The sequence below is a fragment of the Panicum virgatum genome, chromosome 5K, assembly GCF_016808335.1.
Source record: "Panicum virgatum strain AP13 chromosome 5K, P.virgatum_v5, whole genome shotgun sequence".
Classification (NCBI taxonomy): domain Eukaryota; kingdom Viridiplantae; phylum Streptophyta; class Magnoliopsida; order Poales; family Poaceae; genus Panicum; species Panicum virgatum.
This window is the reverse complement of record NC_053140.1, coordinates 47,903,418-47,920,583: the sequence shown is the minus strand read 5'-3', so window position 1 is coordinate 47,920,583 and position 17,166 is coordinate 47,903,418. Positions and strand designations below refer to the sequence as shown.

Here is a 17,166-nt window from a genome sequence, read left to right as displayed (position 1 = left end):
ATAAACAATGATAGAATTACAGAATACAGATATGATGACATGACACCTACCAGAATCCCACCAAATCAAACAGATAGATTCCAGCAAAAACGACCACCGATATACCCTAAATCCAGACCTGGGCGAAACACAGAATCACAGGGGTCAAGACTTGTATGCCCCAAAAACAAGAGACATTCAGACTGGCAAAGCTTAAGGCATAGCAAGAAAGCATTAAAAACAGTGGAAATTCTATCAACCTGATGTCAGAAGAAAAACATTCAAGACAGTAGAAACAAGACTTATAACAAATACCACCACTTAAACCACAAATACCAACTCTGTTTCATCTGTTACATCAAGATGGATAACAAAGTAGTTTTTGCAGGACACTACCATATGGCTAATGATGTTCAGAAACAGAAGCATTGGACCACTAAAGAAAATCAAAAGTAGTTCCCACTACAGTAGTCACAACGGGTGATTAAACCAGCAGAGGGTAACAGTACCACAGAAGGCCAAAAATTTAGAGCTTGTCCTCGAACTCGGAAAGCGGGGTCATCTGTTCCTTGAGACCCTTCCTCTTGCGGATGTCCAACACCAGCTGAGCAGCCTGGGAGCCAGCCTCCAAAGGATCAGAGCCCATCATGTCCCAGTGGTCAAACACACACTGAGGGAACGCCTGACCAGAGGTTGCGGCCCTCAGTTGGCTGGAGAACCCAAAGGACTCGATGACAGGGAGGTAAGCCTTGATGTTGTAGAGCGGGGTACCCGGCCTCTGCATCTCCTCAAACACGTGCCCTCTCTTCTGGTTCAGAACACCATAGATACCACCAAGAGCATTCTCAGGAGCCTGGATCTCCACAAGGTACACTGGCTCCAGCAGCCTTGGCTTGGCAGTGAGCTGAGAAGCATAGATGACCCTCCTGGCAGTTGGAATGACCTGGCCACCACCCCTGTGAATGGCATCAGCATGAAGAACAACATCACAGACCTCAAAGCAAATGCCACGCATGTTCTCCTCAGCAAGTGCTCCCTCCTTTGAGGCCCACTGGAAACCAGCCACAACCGAATCCTTGATTTCATTGAGATACTGTACTCCCTTGCACATATCGACGACCATGTTTGGGCCTGTGGTCTCAGGTCCAAAGCACCAAATCTTCTTGGCCAGATCCTTGTCCCACCCAAACTCCTCAGAGAGGATCTTGGAGCGCACCTTGGGATCATCACGTGGGCCAATGCGTCCCTCATCAATAGCCTCAGGAAGACCCTCTTCCAACGGCCGGGCTTCCATGTAAAGACGGTTGTGCTTGTTGGGAGACTTGCTCATGACTGTTCTGCAGGACTTCTCAAGAACAGTTTCACGGAAAGAGACAACAGGAGGGGAAACAATAATTTCAGCACCACCCATGAAGTCTTCCTGCAGATCCTTCAGGCAGATCTCAAGGTGAAGCTCACCAGCTCCAGCAATAATATGCTCACCAGATTCTTCAATGGAACAGAGGACCATAGGATCAGACTTGGCCAGACGCTTCAAACCTTCAACTAGCTTCGGGAGGTCAGAGGCAACCTTGCACTGAACAGCAACACGCACAACAGGAGACACTGAGAACTTCATTGCTCTGATTGGGCATGCATCAACTTCCTTCTCATTGGTGAGTGTGGCATTCTTCGTGATGAACTGATCCAGACCGACCATAGCAACGGTGTTACCACAGGGAACATCCTCAACAGACTCTTGTTTCTTTCCCATCCAGATAACAGTGCGTTGGACACTCTTGACATACAGATCCTTCTTCTGGCCAGGCACATAGTTGGGACCCATGATCCGAACCTTCATACCGGTAGCAACCTTCCCGGAGAAGACACGACCGAAGGCAAAGAACCGCCCTTTGTCAGAAGCTGGAATCATCTTTGAAACATACAGCATGAGAGGACCCTCCGGATCACAGTTCCTGATGGCAGTAGCATAGATATCATCAAGGGGTCCCTCGTACAGGTTCTCCACACGATACTTCTGCGCCTTTGATGGGGAAGGAAGGTGGAATATCATCATCTCAAGCAGTGCGGTACTAGCTGGCAACCAGGTTTGCATAACACGCTTCATCAAAGCCTTGCCAACCAATTCCTTCTCATCAGCCTTCATGGTAACATTGAGCTTTTGAAGCATGGGCCACAACTTATCCTTCTGGTCGTTCATGCAGGTGTTGATGATCTGCTTGATGGGCTCATAGCAGAACTGAACAAATCCTCTCTTGCAGGTAGCTGAGCCTGTGTTCTTGGTGGTCCACTTCTTCGTGGCTGGATCAAAGAAGTTCTCACCCCAGAGCCTCTCCATCATCTTAGTTTCATCAACTCCAAACTTAGATGCATACATCTTGGCAAAGTTGGTGAGGGTGAAGGCCCAGCCGTGCAGACCAGCAGAGAAAGCAACAGTTCCCTTCTCCGGGTAGACTTGGACATCACCAAGGAGCTTATCTTCATATGTTGCCATAATGACGTTGGCATTCTCAATCACACGGGAGAAAGTCTGGTAGGCTTCCTCACCCTCAACCTGAAGCTCAAGGAAGCACCTGTCCATCTTGTTCACAGTAAGGACTGGCCTAATCCTCTCACCAAGAGCCTGTCGAAGCACAGTCTCAGTTTGCACGCAGACACCTTCAATACAGTCAACCACCACCAGAGCACCATCGGTGATACGAAGGGCAGCTGTCACTTCCGAAGAAAAATCGACGTGCCCAGGTGAGTCGATAAGGTTGATCAAATACTGGTTGCCATCTCTCTCACCCTTGTAATTCTTCAGTGACTCAGGAGTCATCTCATAGTAGAGAGAGATACCGGTGGATTTGATTGTAATACCACGCTCTGCTTCATCAGCGCGAGTATCAGTCATGCGGACATCACCAGCAACTTCCTGGGCAATAATCCCAGCAGCTGCCACAAGGGAGTCTGTAAGGGTAGACTTGCCTGCATAGAATTAATGACATGTAAGAACACTGTGGAACTTAACATCAAACTCGGCAGGCATCATAGAATAGTACAGCATTAGGGACAGATTAACCTATCACAAGATAACAAACACAACAATACAATAACATAGAAAACACATCACTAACAGATATTGTATCGACCAAAATAATTACAAGAATCAGTATGCCTATCTCCTACATGGGATGGCTATCTTAACAGATAGCTAGGCCTGAAATTGATAATTCAGCATGAATGACATCAACTGTGAAGAACAATACGGAGCGTAAATATTGAAAACAATGCCTATCTCCTACATTAGATGACTATCTTAACACATAATTAACTAGGCCTGAAATAGATAATTCAGCATGAATCACATCAACTGTGAAGGGTACAGAGTGTAAAATTGAAAATAGTGCTAAATCAAAAGGCTTTGTACCCATCAAATAACAGATATGTATGTCATCTAATAAAACACAGTTCTTAACATACCGTGGTCCACATGAGCAATAACAGACATATTACGAATGTTGTTCTTTTTGTCCATGATGGCGCGGAGCTCCTCTGCCGTGAACTTCACCATCTTGACTTCTTTTGAAGATCACACTACAAATATATATTTTCCTTCTGTTCAAACGTCCAAGAAAATAGTATGAATCCAACCAAAACATGAGCAAGTAACTAAACCAGAATCTTTGATGGCAACAGAATGACCAATGTAATGTGCACTTTAATTGTCAGGATAATAAGATACACAGAGATTAGTCAACGGGATTGTATTCAAAAGTTAAAGAAAAAATAAATAGAAAATTATCATTAGAACACAGGGTGCGTCCTCATTAATCTAATATTTAATTGAACACAGGGTGCATCCAGTCAATAGTCAAATAATAGGAAGTTTTTCATTGCCTCAGGTTCAACGTGAGTACACAGCATACTACACATAATGGAAGATGCAGTGAGCAACTAGAAGTGAAACTAATCGAACCTAGGCACAACAAACAAGGAGATACAATATTGGACATGAATATTTGCATGGTTACCACTTCAAACATAGTCATGTAACCAAGTATGGAGAAGATTATAAGGACTGGCAAACCTACTTACATGGAAACAACAGAAGGCTAATTTAGTCAAACATCTCAATTAGCATAAGATTTTAACCTTCATCAGAAAATTCTAACAGGCCAAAATGAATGCATAGTTTACCAAACAAAGTCATGTAACGAAGTATGGAGAAGCATATCTAGTATTCCAATGTATTGAACACCACAAAAATGGACTAGAAATCAGCAATCAAACAGATAAAACGAGATCATATGCATATATACCTACCCTGAACCTATGAACTAAAGCTGACCACAAATCGTTATTGTAGTGGCCAAAATTATTCATGTCGAAACAGCATATCTGATTCAACAGATCAGTTTCACCGAAGGATCCCACCATATAAACTTCATAGACCCTAACGTGTAGAAACTAGCCAACACGATTAAGAGAAGAACCGAAGAATTCAAAACGTTTAGAGTAAACCAGGATTGCACCGCATTTCTACAGATCGTAAAGATGAGTCACAGAGAGAACCGACAGGGACCCGTAAACCAACGAATTGACACAAATTACATCGAGATTACCCCGACAAAACATCAGATTCGATCAGCACATACTATGATTCAATCCAATCAACACGCGACACTACAAGATGGGACCAAAACTACTCGAACCCCACTATAAATACTAATCAGCTAGAATCACGGCGCATGGATGAACTAGCTCTAGCAACCAGAGTGAGACGGATTGGAAGAAGGGGGGGGCCAGTTACCTTGGTTTCGCCTCCCGATCTGAGAGACGAGATGTGGAGGCGCCGCCGGGAGAGAGGACTAAAACCCTAGCGGCCGCCCAGTGAGGATATTTATAGCTGCGGAGGTGCCGCACCGGGCAAGAAATATCCCGCGGCCGAATATTCGGCGCCTGGACCGCGGGTCCGGTCGACCCAGACCGGCTGGCAATGGGAAAAGCAGGGTCAATTCTGGGATTTCGCGGGCGGTGCGTTGCGCTAGGCCGTCCGATCCCGCAATTTCTTGGGGCAGTTCGGGAAGTGCTGCGCCTGGCGGTCCGGCTCTCTGGCGATCCGGTTTAGTCGAGCCGTAGTCTGCGCGGCGTGCTGGGGCGGCTTCTTGGGCTGCCAGTCGGCCCACGGATAGAAGCACAAGGTGTGTGTACCTCACGCGACCACGCCTTATCGGCTGCTGCAAGGCGACACCACAGGGCACTTGCGACTCCGCCCCCAAATGCTCGCCGGCATCTCCCGTTCCCTCACTCGCCGCGCCCCGCCCTTTCCCCTTGCCGCTACCGCCGCCGCCGCTGCAGCGGCCATGTCGTCGTCATCGACGGGAGAGAACGTCTCCGATCGTCCGGTCTCTCCGGACACCACCCGCGTGGCCTGGGTGGGGACGGGCGTCATGGGCCAGTCCATGGCCGGCCACCTCCTCGCCGCCGGCTACGCGCTCACCGTCTTCAACCGCACGGCCTCCAAGGCTCAGGGCCTCGTCTCCCGCGGCGCCAGCCTCGCGGACAGCCCGCGCGCGGCCGCCGCGGCCGCCGATGTCATCTTCCTCATGGTTGGCTTCCCCTCCGACGTCCGCTTCACCGCCCTCGATCCGTCCACCGGCGCCCTCGCCGGGCTCGCCCCAGGCGGCGTCCTCGTCGACATGACCACCTCCGACCCCACCCTCGCCGCCGAGATAGCCGCCTCCGCGGCCGCCGCCGGCTGCTCGGCCGTGGACGCCCCCGTCTCCGGCGGCGACCGCGGGGCCCGCAACGCCACCCTCTCCATCTTCGCGGGCGGCGACGCCGCCGTCGTCGCCCGCCTGGCGCCGCTCTTCAAGCTCATGGGAAACGCGCTGTACATGGGCGGGCCCGGCGCGGGGCAGCGCGCCAAGCTGGGCAACCAGATCGCCATCGCGTCCACCATGGTGGGCCTCGTGGAGGGCATGGTGTACGCGCACAAGGCCGGGCTGGACGTGGCCAAGTGGCTTGAGGCCATCTCCACCGGCGCGGCGGGTTCCAAGTCGCTGGAGCTGTACGGGAAGCGGATCCTGGAGCGGGACATGGCGGCCGGCTTCTACGTCCGGCACTTCGTCAAGGACCTGGGCATCTGCCTCTCGGAATGCCAGGCCATGGGGCTGTCGCTGCCGGGGCTCGCGCTCGCGCAGCAGCTCTACGTGTCGCTGATGGCGCACGGCGAGGGCGGGCTCGGTACGCAGGCGCTCATACTGGCCATCGAGAGGCTGAACAACACCAGCCTCGAGAAGAAGGACTAGCGAAACTGTGAAAGGCTCGCGGCTCCAGCTCCGGTGAACTTGTCAATCGTTGAAAGATTGTGCTGTGCAAGAGCTGAATCTAGGTGGCGTTTCAGAGTTTTACATTTGTGTACTAGTGTGCTGTGCAAGAACTGTGCGGCTTGGATGCTTGCTTAAATGCTCGCTTTACAGCGGCAATTAGCTCAAATAAGATTCCGCAAACAATGAGGTGTTGCCTTGCTTGGTTTAGTGCCCAAGCTTGCTATTTGTCAGTCAATATGTAATGACTTTGTTCAGCTATGGTAAAGAAAATACCAGATATATAGTCAAAATTCAGCATGGTTGCGGGAACAATTCAAAGTACCCATCGAGTCATCGAGAGTTTGCTGAAACGTTGTTTTATTACCATATCATGTGCCTGGACTGCCTTATCCTGCTGACGGTGATCTGTGCTATTCAAACACTAGGTCTTAAGCCTCTGTCCTCTCCTTACGGATGTCCCGGTCGTTTTGGGGATTCTTCCTGTGAGCTAGAGGGCATCTGGCAAAAATCAGTTTAAGAGTCCACGTCGAAAAACTTGCCACTAACAAAATGTCATCACAACAAAAGTTTGATTCTTTTTTTTTTGCGAGGTAAAGGGAGCCAAATTTATTAAGTCATAGCCGCGGTACAATCTTTGAGCACGAGGTGCTCGAGACATGGAGGCACACCCGCTAACCACACGCCCGTCGAATTCATCTGACGAGCGTACTGACTTAACTCATGCGCTACTGAATTCTGGGCCCTCTTTACAAGATTCAACTTTACATAACCTATTGCTGACATAAGATCTTTTGCATCAATTATCCATGACACCATCAGCGAACGCTCCATTTCATTTGAGGATAAGCTTCTGATACAAATGCTACTGTCCGATTCCAACAGAAGAGGAGCCTGACACCATTGGGAAGCCACATGAAGCCCATAGTAGCATGCAGCAAATTCAGCTTCTTCAGCAGAAGAGCAATCGAATAGAACTCGCCAAGCTGAGAGGATGACAGTACCCTGATGATTCATAATGACAGCACCCGTGCTTGCCTGCCCTGTTTCCATAATGAAACTAGCATCTACATTTAGTTTCAACCAACCTTGTTGTGGCGTCTGCCATTGTATCGGCTGAAATACTTTTGAAATTTCTGTCTGAGTTGCCAGAATCATTTTCTTATTTATTCCAATAACCTGCTTTCCTTTCACATCATTCTCTTGGCTGTCATTGTTTCGCAGAAACCATGCATTTAGCATTGCATTAATAGCAGAAACAGATCCCTGCACGGAGAAGGATGTCCCGCCATGGGTGAGATCATTCCGAATATTCCAATTCTTCCACAAGGCCATAAGCAGCGCTGGTCTTCCAACCGGTGTTTCATCCAAGGCAAGCAGGAACCAATCCTGTCCATTGTGGCTTAAACGATTTATGTCCGGCACAGACCATCTTTGTTGGATTTCCAACAGAACTTCTCTTGCTCGGGGACAGTTAACAGCTGCATGAGCTGCACTTTCTGGCTCCAAACCACAAATGGTACATGTATCATCGTCAATTATATGCCTCAGCTTCTTGTTTGTATTTGATGCAAGGGCATTAGAAGCTAGCTTCCAAGCAAACATACGGACTTTAGGGGGGAACATCCGCCTTCCAGAAATTATTGCAGAGCTTCTCTCTTTGCTTAGGATTACTACTTGAGGCCATTTGATCCTGACTCTGCAGTTTTAGTGCCAACTTATATGCTGATTTGACAGAAAACTGACCTGACTTTTCATAATGCCAAGCAATCTGGTCATTCATGATTCTTTTTGGGACTCTGATCCTCATGATAGCTTCCACATCCACCGGCAAGAAAATGCTGCAAATTAGGTTGCGATTCCAATCCCTGGATTCATTCAAGAACAATTCTGACACCCATCTAATTCTTGGTCTCCTGCTTCTTGTCACCACTTTCAACGACATCTCACGGGGTATCCAATTATGTCTCCAAATATTAGTACTTTGCCCATCTCCAATTCTTGATATCACCCCTTTTTTGAGAAGTTCCAGTCCGTGTACAATGGAACGCCATGTCTGCGACACATTCCCACCAAAGACGGTACCCAGCAGGTTTCCTCTAGGGTAGTATTTTGCTTTCAGTAATCTAGCACATAAGCTGTTAGGGAACACCATTAGCCTCCATCCCTGTCGAGCAAGCAGAGCTTGGTTAAATAGGCGTAAATCTCTGAAACCTAAACCTCCATTGCTTTTCGGCTGTAACATCTTCTCCCAAGAACACCAGTGAGTCTTTCTTCGGCCATTAGCTGCCCCCCACCAGTAGTTTCTAATGAGCTGCGTAAAGTCATCACACAAAGTGAGTGGCAGTCGAAATACCCCCATCGTATATGTTGGCAATGCTTGCGCTACAGATTTGATCAAAATCTCCTTGCCAGCTTGCGAGATATGCCGTTCAGTCCAATCATTTAATCTCTTCCCAAATCGCATTCGAATGCATTACTGGGCATAACCGAATTATATTATTGCTGTAGCCCTGAGTAATGAGGATCTTGAAGGTTGAAAGGCTTGCACCCACAGTTGATCAATCTCATGTATTAGAATTGCCAGGAACCAACATTATGGAAGAAAAGACCAGATGGCACTATGGACAAGTGTAAATAAGCTATGTAGTATAAAATAAAAAGGAAAGCGCACGCAGAATAAAGCAGTGCCAATCCAAGGCAGTCACATAAGCCCAAAAAAAACTGCAAATGATAAAGTTGTTAAATGCACGAATCAAATACAAAGAATCCAAACAACGATATAATATACTAAACTATATATGATTCGTAAAAATAATACTTGCTAAATATATAGATACCAAAAACTGCCACCATTTGTTGTCAGCGACCAACAAGCATATATATAGTTCAAGAGATATTTTGTCAGTGAGGGGAAGAATTTAACCACCTTGTAACAGGTGGCCCAGCAGAACACTAAAAATTCAGCAGATTCAATGAGAGTGAACAAAATTTTATTTAGCAAAAGCAAATAGTTGTCCACATAAATACCTTCAAAATGTCATTATATCATGGCAGATACAATATCACCAATTAGCATATCATGATATCATAGTTTATGTGAAAACCCATAGGAAATGGAGGATATCGTCAGGAATAGACGAAAGTGACCAAAAGAGGTACAAGCAGAACATACACGAGGAATTGTAGGCTATCATAGTTAGGAGGTAGAGCTTCGAGACACATATCAATGAAACTTATAGGTTAAATCTGTCTTTATTCTTGAAGGGTCAGTCAATATTTTGGTAGACCATTGAGGAATTGTTTGCTTGAATTTCAACCTTGTAATTAAATAATTTTTTCGTTCGCCACCGAGGTAGTGATTCGACATGATAAAATATATATAGACAGTCTTTTTACTCTACTAGATTTCCGGCATGAGTTTTTTTTTTCTAACCATGAGCCCTTCAAGCTCTAGAACATAAAGACTAGATCTAGTTGAGTACCCCTTCGGTTCCAAACTGTAGACCATTTTAACAAATTTAGTTAGTTCCGTTTCAAACTGTAGGTCATTTTTGTCAAATCTTAGATTTACCAAAAATGACCTACAATTATAGTTGGCCAATCGGCCCGTGGCCTGTGGCTGTGGACCCGCCCAAGGCACAAGAATTTGGTCCAGCCAGGCACGACATGGATCTAGTCGTACCGGGCCCGGCACTAAAAAGTTGTCGGGCCATGTCTGGGCCGATTTCCCAACATGTAGTATTGGTCCAACACGACCTGATTAACTCGGACCTTACCCGATTCAAATATATATAGCAATTTTCCTCAAAACCTGAACTCCTCCTGTTCCCAAATCCCTTAATCCCTCCATTCCACCACACCCTCAGACCTCGGCTCCTCTATGGCTCTACCATCCCCCTCCACCCGCCTCCTCTTTTCGGGCTCTTCCGCGACTGCTCCTCAGTCCTCCCTCCAGGACACAGCGGCGCAGCCCGCCTGCAGAGCCTACCTCTCCACCTCTCCCCGCATGGCGGTGCGGCCGGCGTACACCCTTTTCCCTCCACACACAGGCGCTGCTCCTTGGCTCCCCACGCGACGGTGTCGCCGGCGTTCACCGTGCCTCATCTCCCCACGCAACAAGGTTTCTGTGGCTGCCAAACAAGCTGACGGGTCGGCTCAGCATGGCCAAGGCTATCTGTACTGTGCCTAGCCGCGAGGTTAGCCCGTGGGCTGGTACGACATGGCCCATTTAGCGCGTCTTTTTCTTTTTTATTTTTTTTAAAATAAAAATTTCAAAAATATAAGTCCGTTTTGAAAAAATTCAAAAATGCCCCCCGGTCGCCCGCCCAGGGGCGACAGGGGTCCTGTCGCCCAAGCAACGAGCGACAGGACCTTAATATAATTTTTTTTGAATTTGCAAAGAGGTCCCTGGCCGGGGGTGTGTGGAGGGAGGGGGTCCTGTCGCCACCCCAACGAGCGACAGTGGCCTGTCGCCCCCCCACGGGCGACAGGCCCCCCCCACGGGCGATAGGGGTCTCCCACCCTATATAAGCCCTGGCCTCCATGCCTCCATTCCCTTCTCATTTGAGCTCAAAAATTGCATCAAAAATTCAAAAAAAAAGAGAGGGTGAGGAGAAGAAAAGCGGCGAAGCTCTGCCGAATTGCGCACTTATGATCTACCGGTAACTTCCGCATGAATCCATTGATATTGTATAACAATTTAATTTAATTAGCGGATTAGCTGAATTAGATTTGGTGCTTTAGAACACTCGTTTATTATTACAATTTCAGTACTATTACAGACTTGTTTTTAAATTAATTATGAATTAGAATAGAATTATGACAGTACCTTATTGATATTGCAGCATAAGGCAATGGCTGCCTCCAATTGTGGAGGATTTTCATGAACCGAAGAAAAATCTAGTATAATACTTGATATCATGACCCATCTTGTTATCAGTAAGAAGCTGGATCCGTTAGCGGATGGTACGATAGAGATGGTGTTGTCCAAACTAGTAGAGTTTAAAGATTTCACATTATTTCGAGGTATTACAACGCAAGATGCAAAGGGACACCTGCTAGAACGTCGGAAGATATACATGAGAGTATGTGAACTAGCGAATCATCCTAATATCATTAGATTCTTACAAAGTTCTTGTAAGATATGGATGCGGCCAGAGGTGTATGAGATGCACATTAAGGTAACTCTCATTCAGTTCTAATCTCGTCCGTCATCTGGAATCCATATTTATGAAACAGTAACATTGTTGTTTAATTATATGCTAGGATTACCCCCGAGGACACGGAGTTGATTAACAAATCGATACCAAATTTCCATAAATTGGTATGTATCTTCGGTTGATTTATGCCGCAAACTAGACGAAGGAGGTGGATAAGATCTTCGGGTGATAGTACTTGGCCTGCGCAAGAACAGATGACCGGAGGTTCGTCGAGTCATGCTGCAGCACCTCAAGCACCAACTTGTGTTAACTGGGATGACGACATGGATGACTTCATGCCCCCCAAACCATGGCCTCCAACACATGATGTTCCTCCCCCTTTACATGAACTTAGAACCAGAAAAGAGACAAAGGGAAAGGCAAGGGCTTCGTCAAGTCATGTTGCACCACCTGCAGCACAAACTTATGTTAACTGGGATGACGACATGAATGACTTCATGCCCCCCAAACCATGGCCTCCAACACATGATGTTCCTCCCCCTATACATGAACGTAGATCCAGAAAAGAGAGAAATGGAAAGGCAAGAGGTTCGTCGAGCCATACTACACCACCTGCAGTACCACCATATGTCAACTGGGATGACGACCTAGATGATTTCATGCCATGATCTATAACATATGATGTTCATCGGTTTAAGATGTATTCGCATTTAGTATTGTTAATGTTGTATTATGCTTGTATGTATGTCTCGTACCTAACTTGCATTCACTGGACATGTACATAATGTCGAGTTTGAATCGTACTTAGTCGTAAAGGAGCATCGAAGTATAAACATACCATCTATCGTATGTAATGGAAAATACGAGAGTGATCAGAGGCGAACGTTGAAGTGTACAAATAAGCGCTCCACAGCTATCTCATTACAAATAAACATCAGAGATACAAACATCGGATATATCTAACCACCCCTAGGGCGTCGGACCCTCTTAGCCCTCTGCTGGGCACGGACATGGCCCTCGGAGTAGGTGTGACGATCCGGAGACCTCACCTGTTGCTCAGGACGCAAAGAGGACTACGGTGTCTGCTGCTGAGAGATCCCAAGTTGTGCTCCTCCTAACTGTGAATGCCCCAAGACATCGGGGTCACCGTGCGCGTCAGGTGAGTCTGGAGTCAAGCTGTCGAGTTCGTCTAAGGTGACGCCCTCGTTATCTGGAACGAACGTACTCGAAACAAACCCTGCGTAACATAGAAACGTAAACCAACATATGTTGCGTGGTAAATTAGTGAGTGTATTGAGAGAGTGTTTTGTACCAGGTCGAAAGGAGGAAGAAGGTCTGGCGCCCGCATCGGGGTAGAATCCTACGCATAAATTAGTGAGTGTATTGAGAGAGTATGGATTTCAACTACAACATATAAATATTCATAACTACGTGATGACACTCAAATTCTATACTGCATATGCGAAATTCTATTCTAAATCGTAATTAATTTATAAACACGTCTCTAATAGTACTGCAATTGTAATAATAAATGCGTAGTACTAATTTTCTAAACTAATTTACTACTACGTAACTAAAGTATCGTTAAACTCCTACTTAAATGGTTCTACTATAGCACTAATTAAATAAAATTACTCTACAATACCAATGAAAAAATACATAAGTTAAATGTACTTACCTGCAGATCACAAGTGCGCAATCCGGCAGGGCTTCGCCGCTTCCCTTCTCCTCACCCCTCTCTTTTTTTCTGGATTTTTGGTGGAATTTTTGGGCTCAAATGAGGAGGGAATGGAGGTTAAGAACTTATATAGGGGGCAGAGCCGGTCGCCCGAGGGGGGGGGGCCTTGCCCCACGCCCCCCCGGCCAGGGACCTCTTTGTAAATTAGAAGAAAAAAATTATATTAAAGTCCTGTCGCCCCGGGGCGGGCGACCGGGGTATATTTTCGAATTTTTTCGAAACGGACATATATTTTTGAAATTTTGGTTTTTTTTAAATATAAAAAAGAAAAAACGGCCCCATTTAGCAATCGTGCCTAATTGGGTCGTGCCGTGTGTCGGGCCGGTCGCCCGATTGGCATTTCTTTTATATATGTGAGTGTTCTCGTGCGTTGTGAGTGTTTGAATTGTACTGTGTAATCTAAAAAATCTACAATTTAAAATGAAGGGAATAAGTCACAAGCTTTAAAGCATGATGATCAGATCTTTTGACCATGCTAAGACCTAGCCTTCGTGGGCAACATCAAAGAAGGCTACACATGGGTTTGGGTTCCTCTCCTCTAGCGTGGAAAAGTCCCTAGACATTCTAAGATCTTTGTGTAGTTTTCTCAATTCATAGGTGGTTTATGTGGCTGTGTATTTACAAAATTTTGTACTACTACTCATCTAAACTCGTATAAGAGTCAGTTTTTTGAAGGAAACAAGAGAGTTTAGCCTCTCGGATCCAAACCTTAATAATCAGCCCATATTTGATCGTACTACTTGACATGTAAATAACTAGGCTAATGTTTAACCTTTTGGATCCAAAACACACCCCTAGTCTTATGGAAGTATTGCATGTTCTTCTTGTTGATGATTCATGCTGCTCACTAAGTGATTTTTGGAGCTTTGACCATGAGTTCCAAATATATGCATCACCTCCTCACAAAAGTGATTTTGGAGCTTCACTGAAAAATTCGAAGCCTACCGTCATAAAAAAAATTAATTTCGAAACCTATACGGTTATACCAAGACAAGATCCACTTGCAAGTTGCTCGATTTTCAATCTCCGTAGGCTCCTCGAATAAACGGCAAAACCTGAAGGACTCCCGCATAAAACATCTCTTTCTAATCTCATCTCACCGGCGTCATCCCCGCCGCGCCGCGGCATTTCGCCGAACGAGTGGCGCGCACCGCCCACCCAAAACCCCTCTCGCAGTCTCGCTTGCTCGGTCGATTCCCCTACCCCAACCCGGAGCCCAAAACCCTACGCTCCGCCGCGCCGTCGCCATGCTCCACTCCGGCCTCTCCAAGTCCCACCCCTTCCCGCTCCTCGTGGCCGCGTCCTCGCCTCGCCGCACTATCCTCGCCGGCCTCCTCCGCGCCGGCTACCTCTCCAAGCATCCGGCCTCCTCACCCGTGCCTCGTCCGACCACCGCCGCCGCCCGTTCGAGCGCCAGGGCCGCCACGTCCCCGGGCGACCCCATCCGCTTCGGGCTGGGAGGCAGGGTTTCGTTCTCCACCGCCCCAGATGGGTCCGCATCGGCTGGCGGCGGGAGGGCGCTTCCCTGGCTTGCCGCTGAGCCTGGCAACAGCGGCGCTCCCGCTGCGAGGACTAGTGCCGGTCGCTCTTCCTCGTGGGAGAGCTCGGCGGAGAAATTCTTCTCTAGAGACGACCAATACACGCGAAGAGAAGTGTCGGCCGACAGGGCGCCGAATAGGGTGGCGATTAAGGAGGATGAGCCAATTGACAATCCCAAATGGGGCGGCAGGATTAAGGACCGGTACCAGCGAGTTGTGGGGAGGGATGGAGGGTCCCGTGGCGAGAGGTTTAGGAGGGAGAGGTTTCCCAAGCCAGCTGTGAGGCAGTGGAACAACCAGGAGAACTGGGGGAGGAAGACAGGGAAGGAGGCAGGGGAATCGACGGTGCCAAAGATGGTGGGGCAAGGGGTTTATGGTGTTGGGCCAGTGCTCGCGGCGCTCATGGCTGGTAGGAGGGAGTTTTATGCATTGTATATGCAGGAAGGTATGGATTTGAGTGGGAGTAATAAGAAGAAGAAGGATAAAAAGGCAGTCGAGAAAGTGCTGCGGATGGCAGAAAGGATCGGGCTCAAGGTCATCGAGACTTCGAAACATGACCTTAACATGGTGGTGGATAACCGGCCACACCAAGGCCTGGTGCTTGATGCATCACCCTTGGAAATGGTAAATACAAAGGAGTTGGATCCAGTCAGGGTGGAAGGTGGAAATGCACCTGTCTGGATAGCCTTGGATGAGGTTATGGATCCTCAGAATTTAGGAGCCATAATTAGGTCTGCCTACTACTTTGGTGCTGAGGGTGTCGTGCTGTGTGCTAAGAACTCGGCTCCATTAAGTGGAGTAGTGAGCAAAGCTAGTGCAGGCTCGCTTGAGCTGATCGAGCTGCTTTCCTGCAGAAACATGATGCAGTTCTTGTCTTCATCAGCTGAAAATGGGTGGCGAGTTCTCGGTGGTACCATTGCTAACAAAGCTGTACCTCTCTCTGAAGTGGAAGCAGGGGTGCCCACTATTCTTGTATTGGGCAGTGAAGGCACTGGTCTGAGGCCCCTGGTTGAGCGATCTTGCACTCATCTGGTCAGAATTCCTGGAAATGCTGATGTATTTGTTGAAGGAGCCGACGCCGACGCAGACGCAGACGCAGACGCAGACGCAGACGCAGACGCAGACGCAGACGCAGGGGAAGGTGATAGCCCTGCTAGTAATCAAGATTTGAGATCGTTCCTTGCGGTGGAGAGTCTGAATGTTAGTGTCGCAGCAGGAGTTTTGCTTTATCATTTGGCTGGAAAAGAAGCCTGCCCCGTAAGTGATAAGCCTAGCATCGCTCAAATGTAAGGATATTATGTAATCCATGCATTTCATAGTTACTACAACCAATTTAGTACTTTTGCTAAAGACTACTTTGCTTTCTGTTGCATCCTTTAATTCTTCTGGTTGATAATAGAAATTCTTAGATAGATTTGATGATGATTTCTCAATTCGTTGAGAAATACCTTATCTGAATTCTGACTAAGCTCAGTGGATGATTTTGTGGTTCCTTAACCAGCATTCTGGATTGCTCAGTAAATCCATATCTGATGATGGCAGGAAAAAAGAAATCGATTGAGCATTGCTAGTTTCTCGTCACTTTTTTCCTTAATCTTGTGGCTGTATTCCAACAGCAATAATGTCCAGTTATGTTACTAGATCAGCTCTCTGATCTGAACAAGGTAAAAGTATTCTACCTGATCTTTTGAACCTTGCACTACATTATCATCCTTTGGCGTTTGGATTTCAGATTACTGATCTTGTCTATTGCTGAAAGCTTAAATTGTGCTGCACAGCTCGAGCCTCAAATCTGTTTTTGAGTTCTTTTTTTGGCCTTGCAACATATGTAGGCAGATCTGTTTATTCATCCTTCATATTCCCTTCCCAGGTATTTTACTTATTTTTATGTGAACTGTTAACAACAAGCTTTATAGGTGTTGGGGGAACTCATAACTAACCTTACTTAATTGAACACAACCAACCATTTTCCATGGTATGCACAGTCCTGTGCCTCATCCATACACAATCTTACCATATCCTGATGCTAAATTGTATGGTTCTTGAACATACCATTTTTTTAGTGGGTGCATACCAATTTGTTACAATACAAAGCTTAGGAGCGGCACAATCCGTTTCTGTAGATACCTTATATGGGAAAGAATAAAACAGAATTGCATGGAAGAGAACATTGCAAATAGTTAGAAAGTATAGCAGGCTGTCAATACATGCCAATAGCACTGCGTTTAAATCCTATCCGCCTTTGTCAAACTCGCACACAGACATGTTACATTTCTGAAGTAACCTATTGGCATACCAATGTTTGTGCAAAATAGTAGCATGTTAGATGAATTCATGCTAGTCATCAAGCCAAAACAGGTTGCATTTACTGCTGTGACCATTCTCTGATTTTTAATATGGATTGCTAGTTTATGTTTCCTTATTTGATTGCATGCATC

The 17,166-nt window shown here is 46.8% G+C and overlaps 3 protein-coding genes across 5 annotated transcripts; 2 read left to right on the top strand and 1 right to left on the bottom strand.

Moving 5' to 3' along the window:
* Positions 1–263: 263 nt before the first annotated feature.
* On the bottom strand, positions 264–4,909 carry LOC120707993 (elongation factor 2-like). 3 transcript variants are annotated; one of them, XM_039993060.1, is made up of 3 exons: positions 4,772–4,909; positions 3,442–3,576; positions 264–2,946 (listed from the first exon to the last, which is right to left on the bottom strand). In XM_039993060.1, exons 2-3 carry the CDS (start codon positions 3,530–3,532, stop codon positions 506–508), a joined length of 2,532 nt encoding a protein of 843 aa, XP_039848994.1. In that variant the 5' UTR covers positions 3,533–3,576; positions 4,772–4,909; the 3' UTR covers positions 264–505. The 3 variants fall into 3 exon arrangements, with proteins under 3 accessions (XP_039848994.1, XP_039848996.1, XP_039848995.1); XM_039993062.1 differs by having other exon boundaries at positions 3,442–3,555; positions 4,772–4,905; XM_039993061.1 differs by having other exon boundaries at positions 3,442–3,573; positions 4,772–4,889.
* Positions 4,910–5,135: 226 nt separating this feature from the next.
* LOC120707994 (probable 3-hydroxyisobutyrate dehydrogenase-like 1, mitochondrial) lies at positions 5,136–6,605 on the top strand. Its single transcript, XM_039993063.1, has one exon. The coding sequence runs from the start codon at positions 5,241–5,243 to the stop codon at positions 6,270–6,272; it is 1,032 nt and encodes a 343-aa protein (XP_039848997.1). The 5' UTR covers positions 5,136–5,240; the 3' UTR covers positions 6,273–6,605.
* Positions 6,606–14,289: 7,684 nt separating this feature from the next.
* LOC120707990 (uncharacterized tRNA/rRNA methyltransferase MUL_4155) lies at positions 14,290–16,186 on the top strand. Its single transcript, XM_039993057.1, has one exon. The coding sequence runs from the start codon at positions 14,438–14,440 to the stop codon at positions 16,016–16,018; it is 1,581 nt and encodes a 526-aa protein (XP_039848991.1). The 5' UTR covers positions 14,290–14,437; the 3' UTR covers positions 16,019–16,186.
* Positions 16,187–17,166: the final 980 nt, after the last annotated feature.

Excerpts from the sequence above, each read along its gene's own strand:
- LOC120707993 (XM_039993060.1), bottom strand. The coding sequence starts at position 3,532 with ATGGTGAAGTTCACGGCAGAGGAGCTCCGCGCCATCATGGACAAAAAG. Across the intron at positions 2,947-3,441 it reads TATTGCTCATGTGGACCACG|GCAAGTCTACCCTTACAGAC; the intron begins GTATGTTAAGAA and ends AATTCTATGCAG.
- LOC120707994 (XM_039993063.1), top strand. The coding sequence starts at position 5,241 with ATGCTCGCCGGCATCTCCCGTTCCCTCACTCGCCGCGCCCCGCCCTTT.
- LOC120707990 (XM_039993057.1), top strand. The coding sequence starts at position 14,438 with ATGCTCCACTCCGGCCTCTCCAAGTCCCACCCCTTCCCGCTCCTCGTG.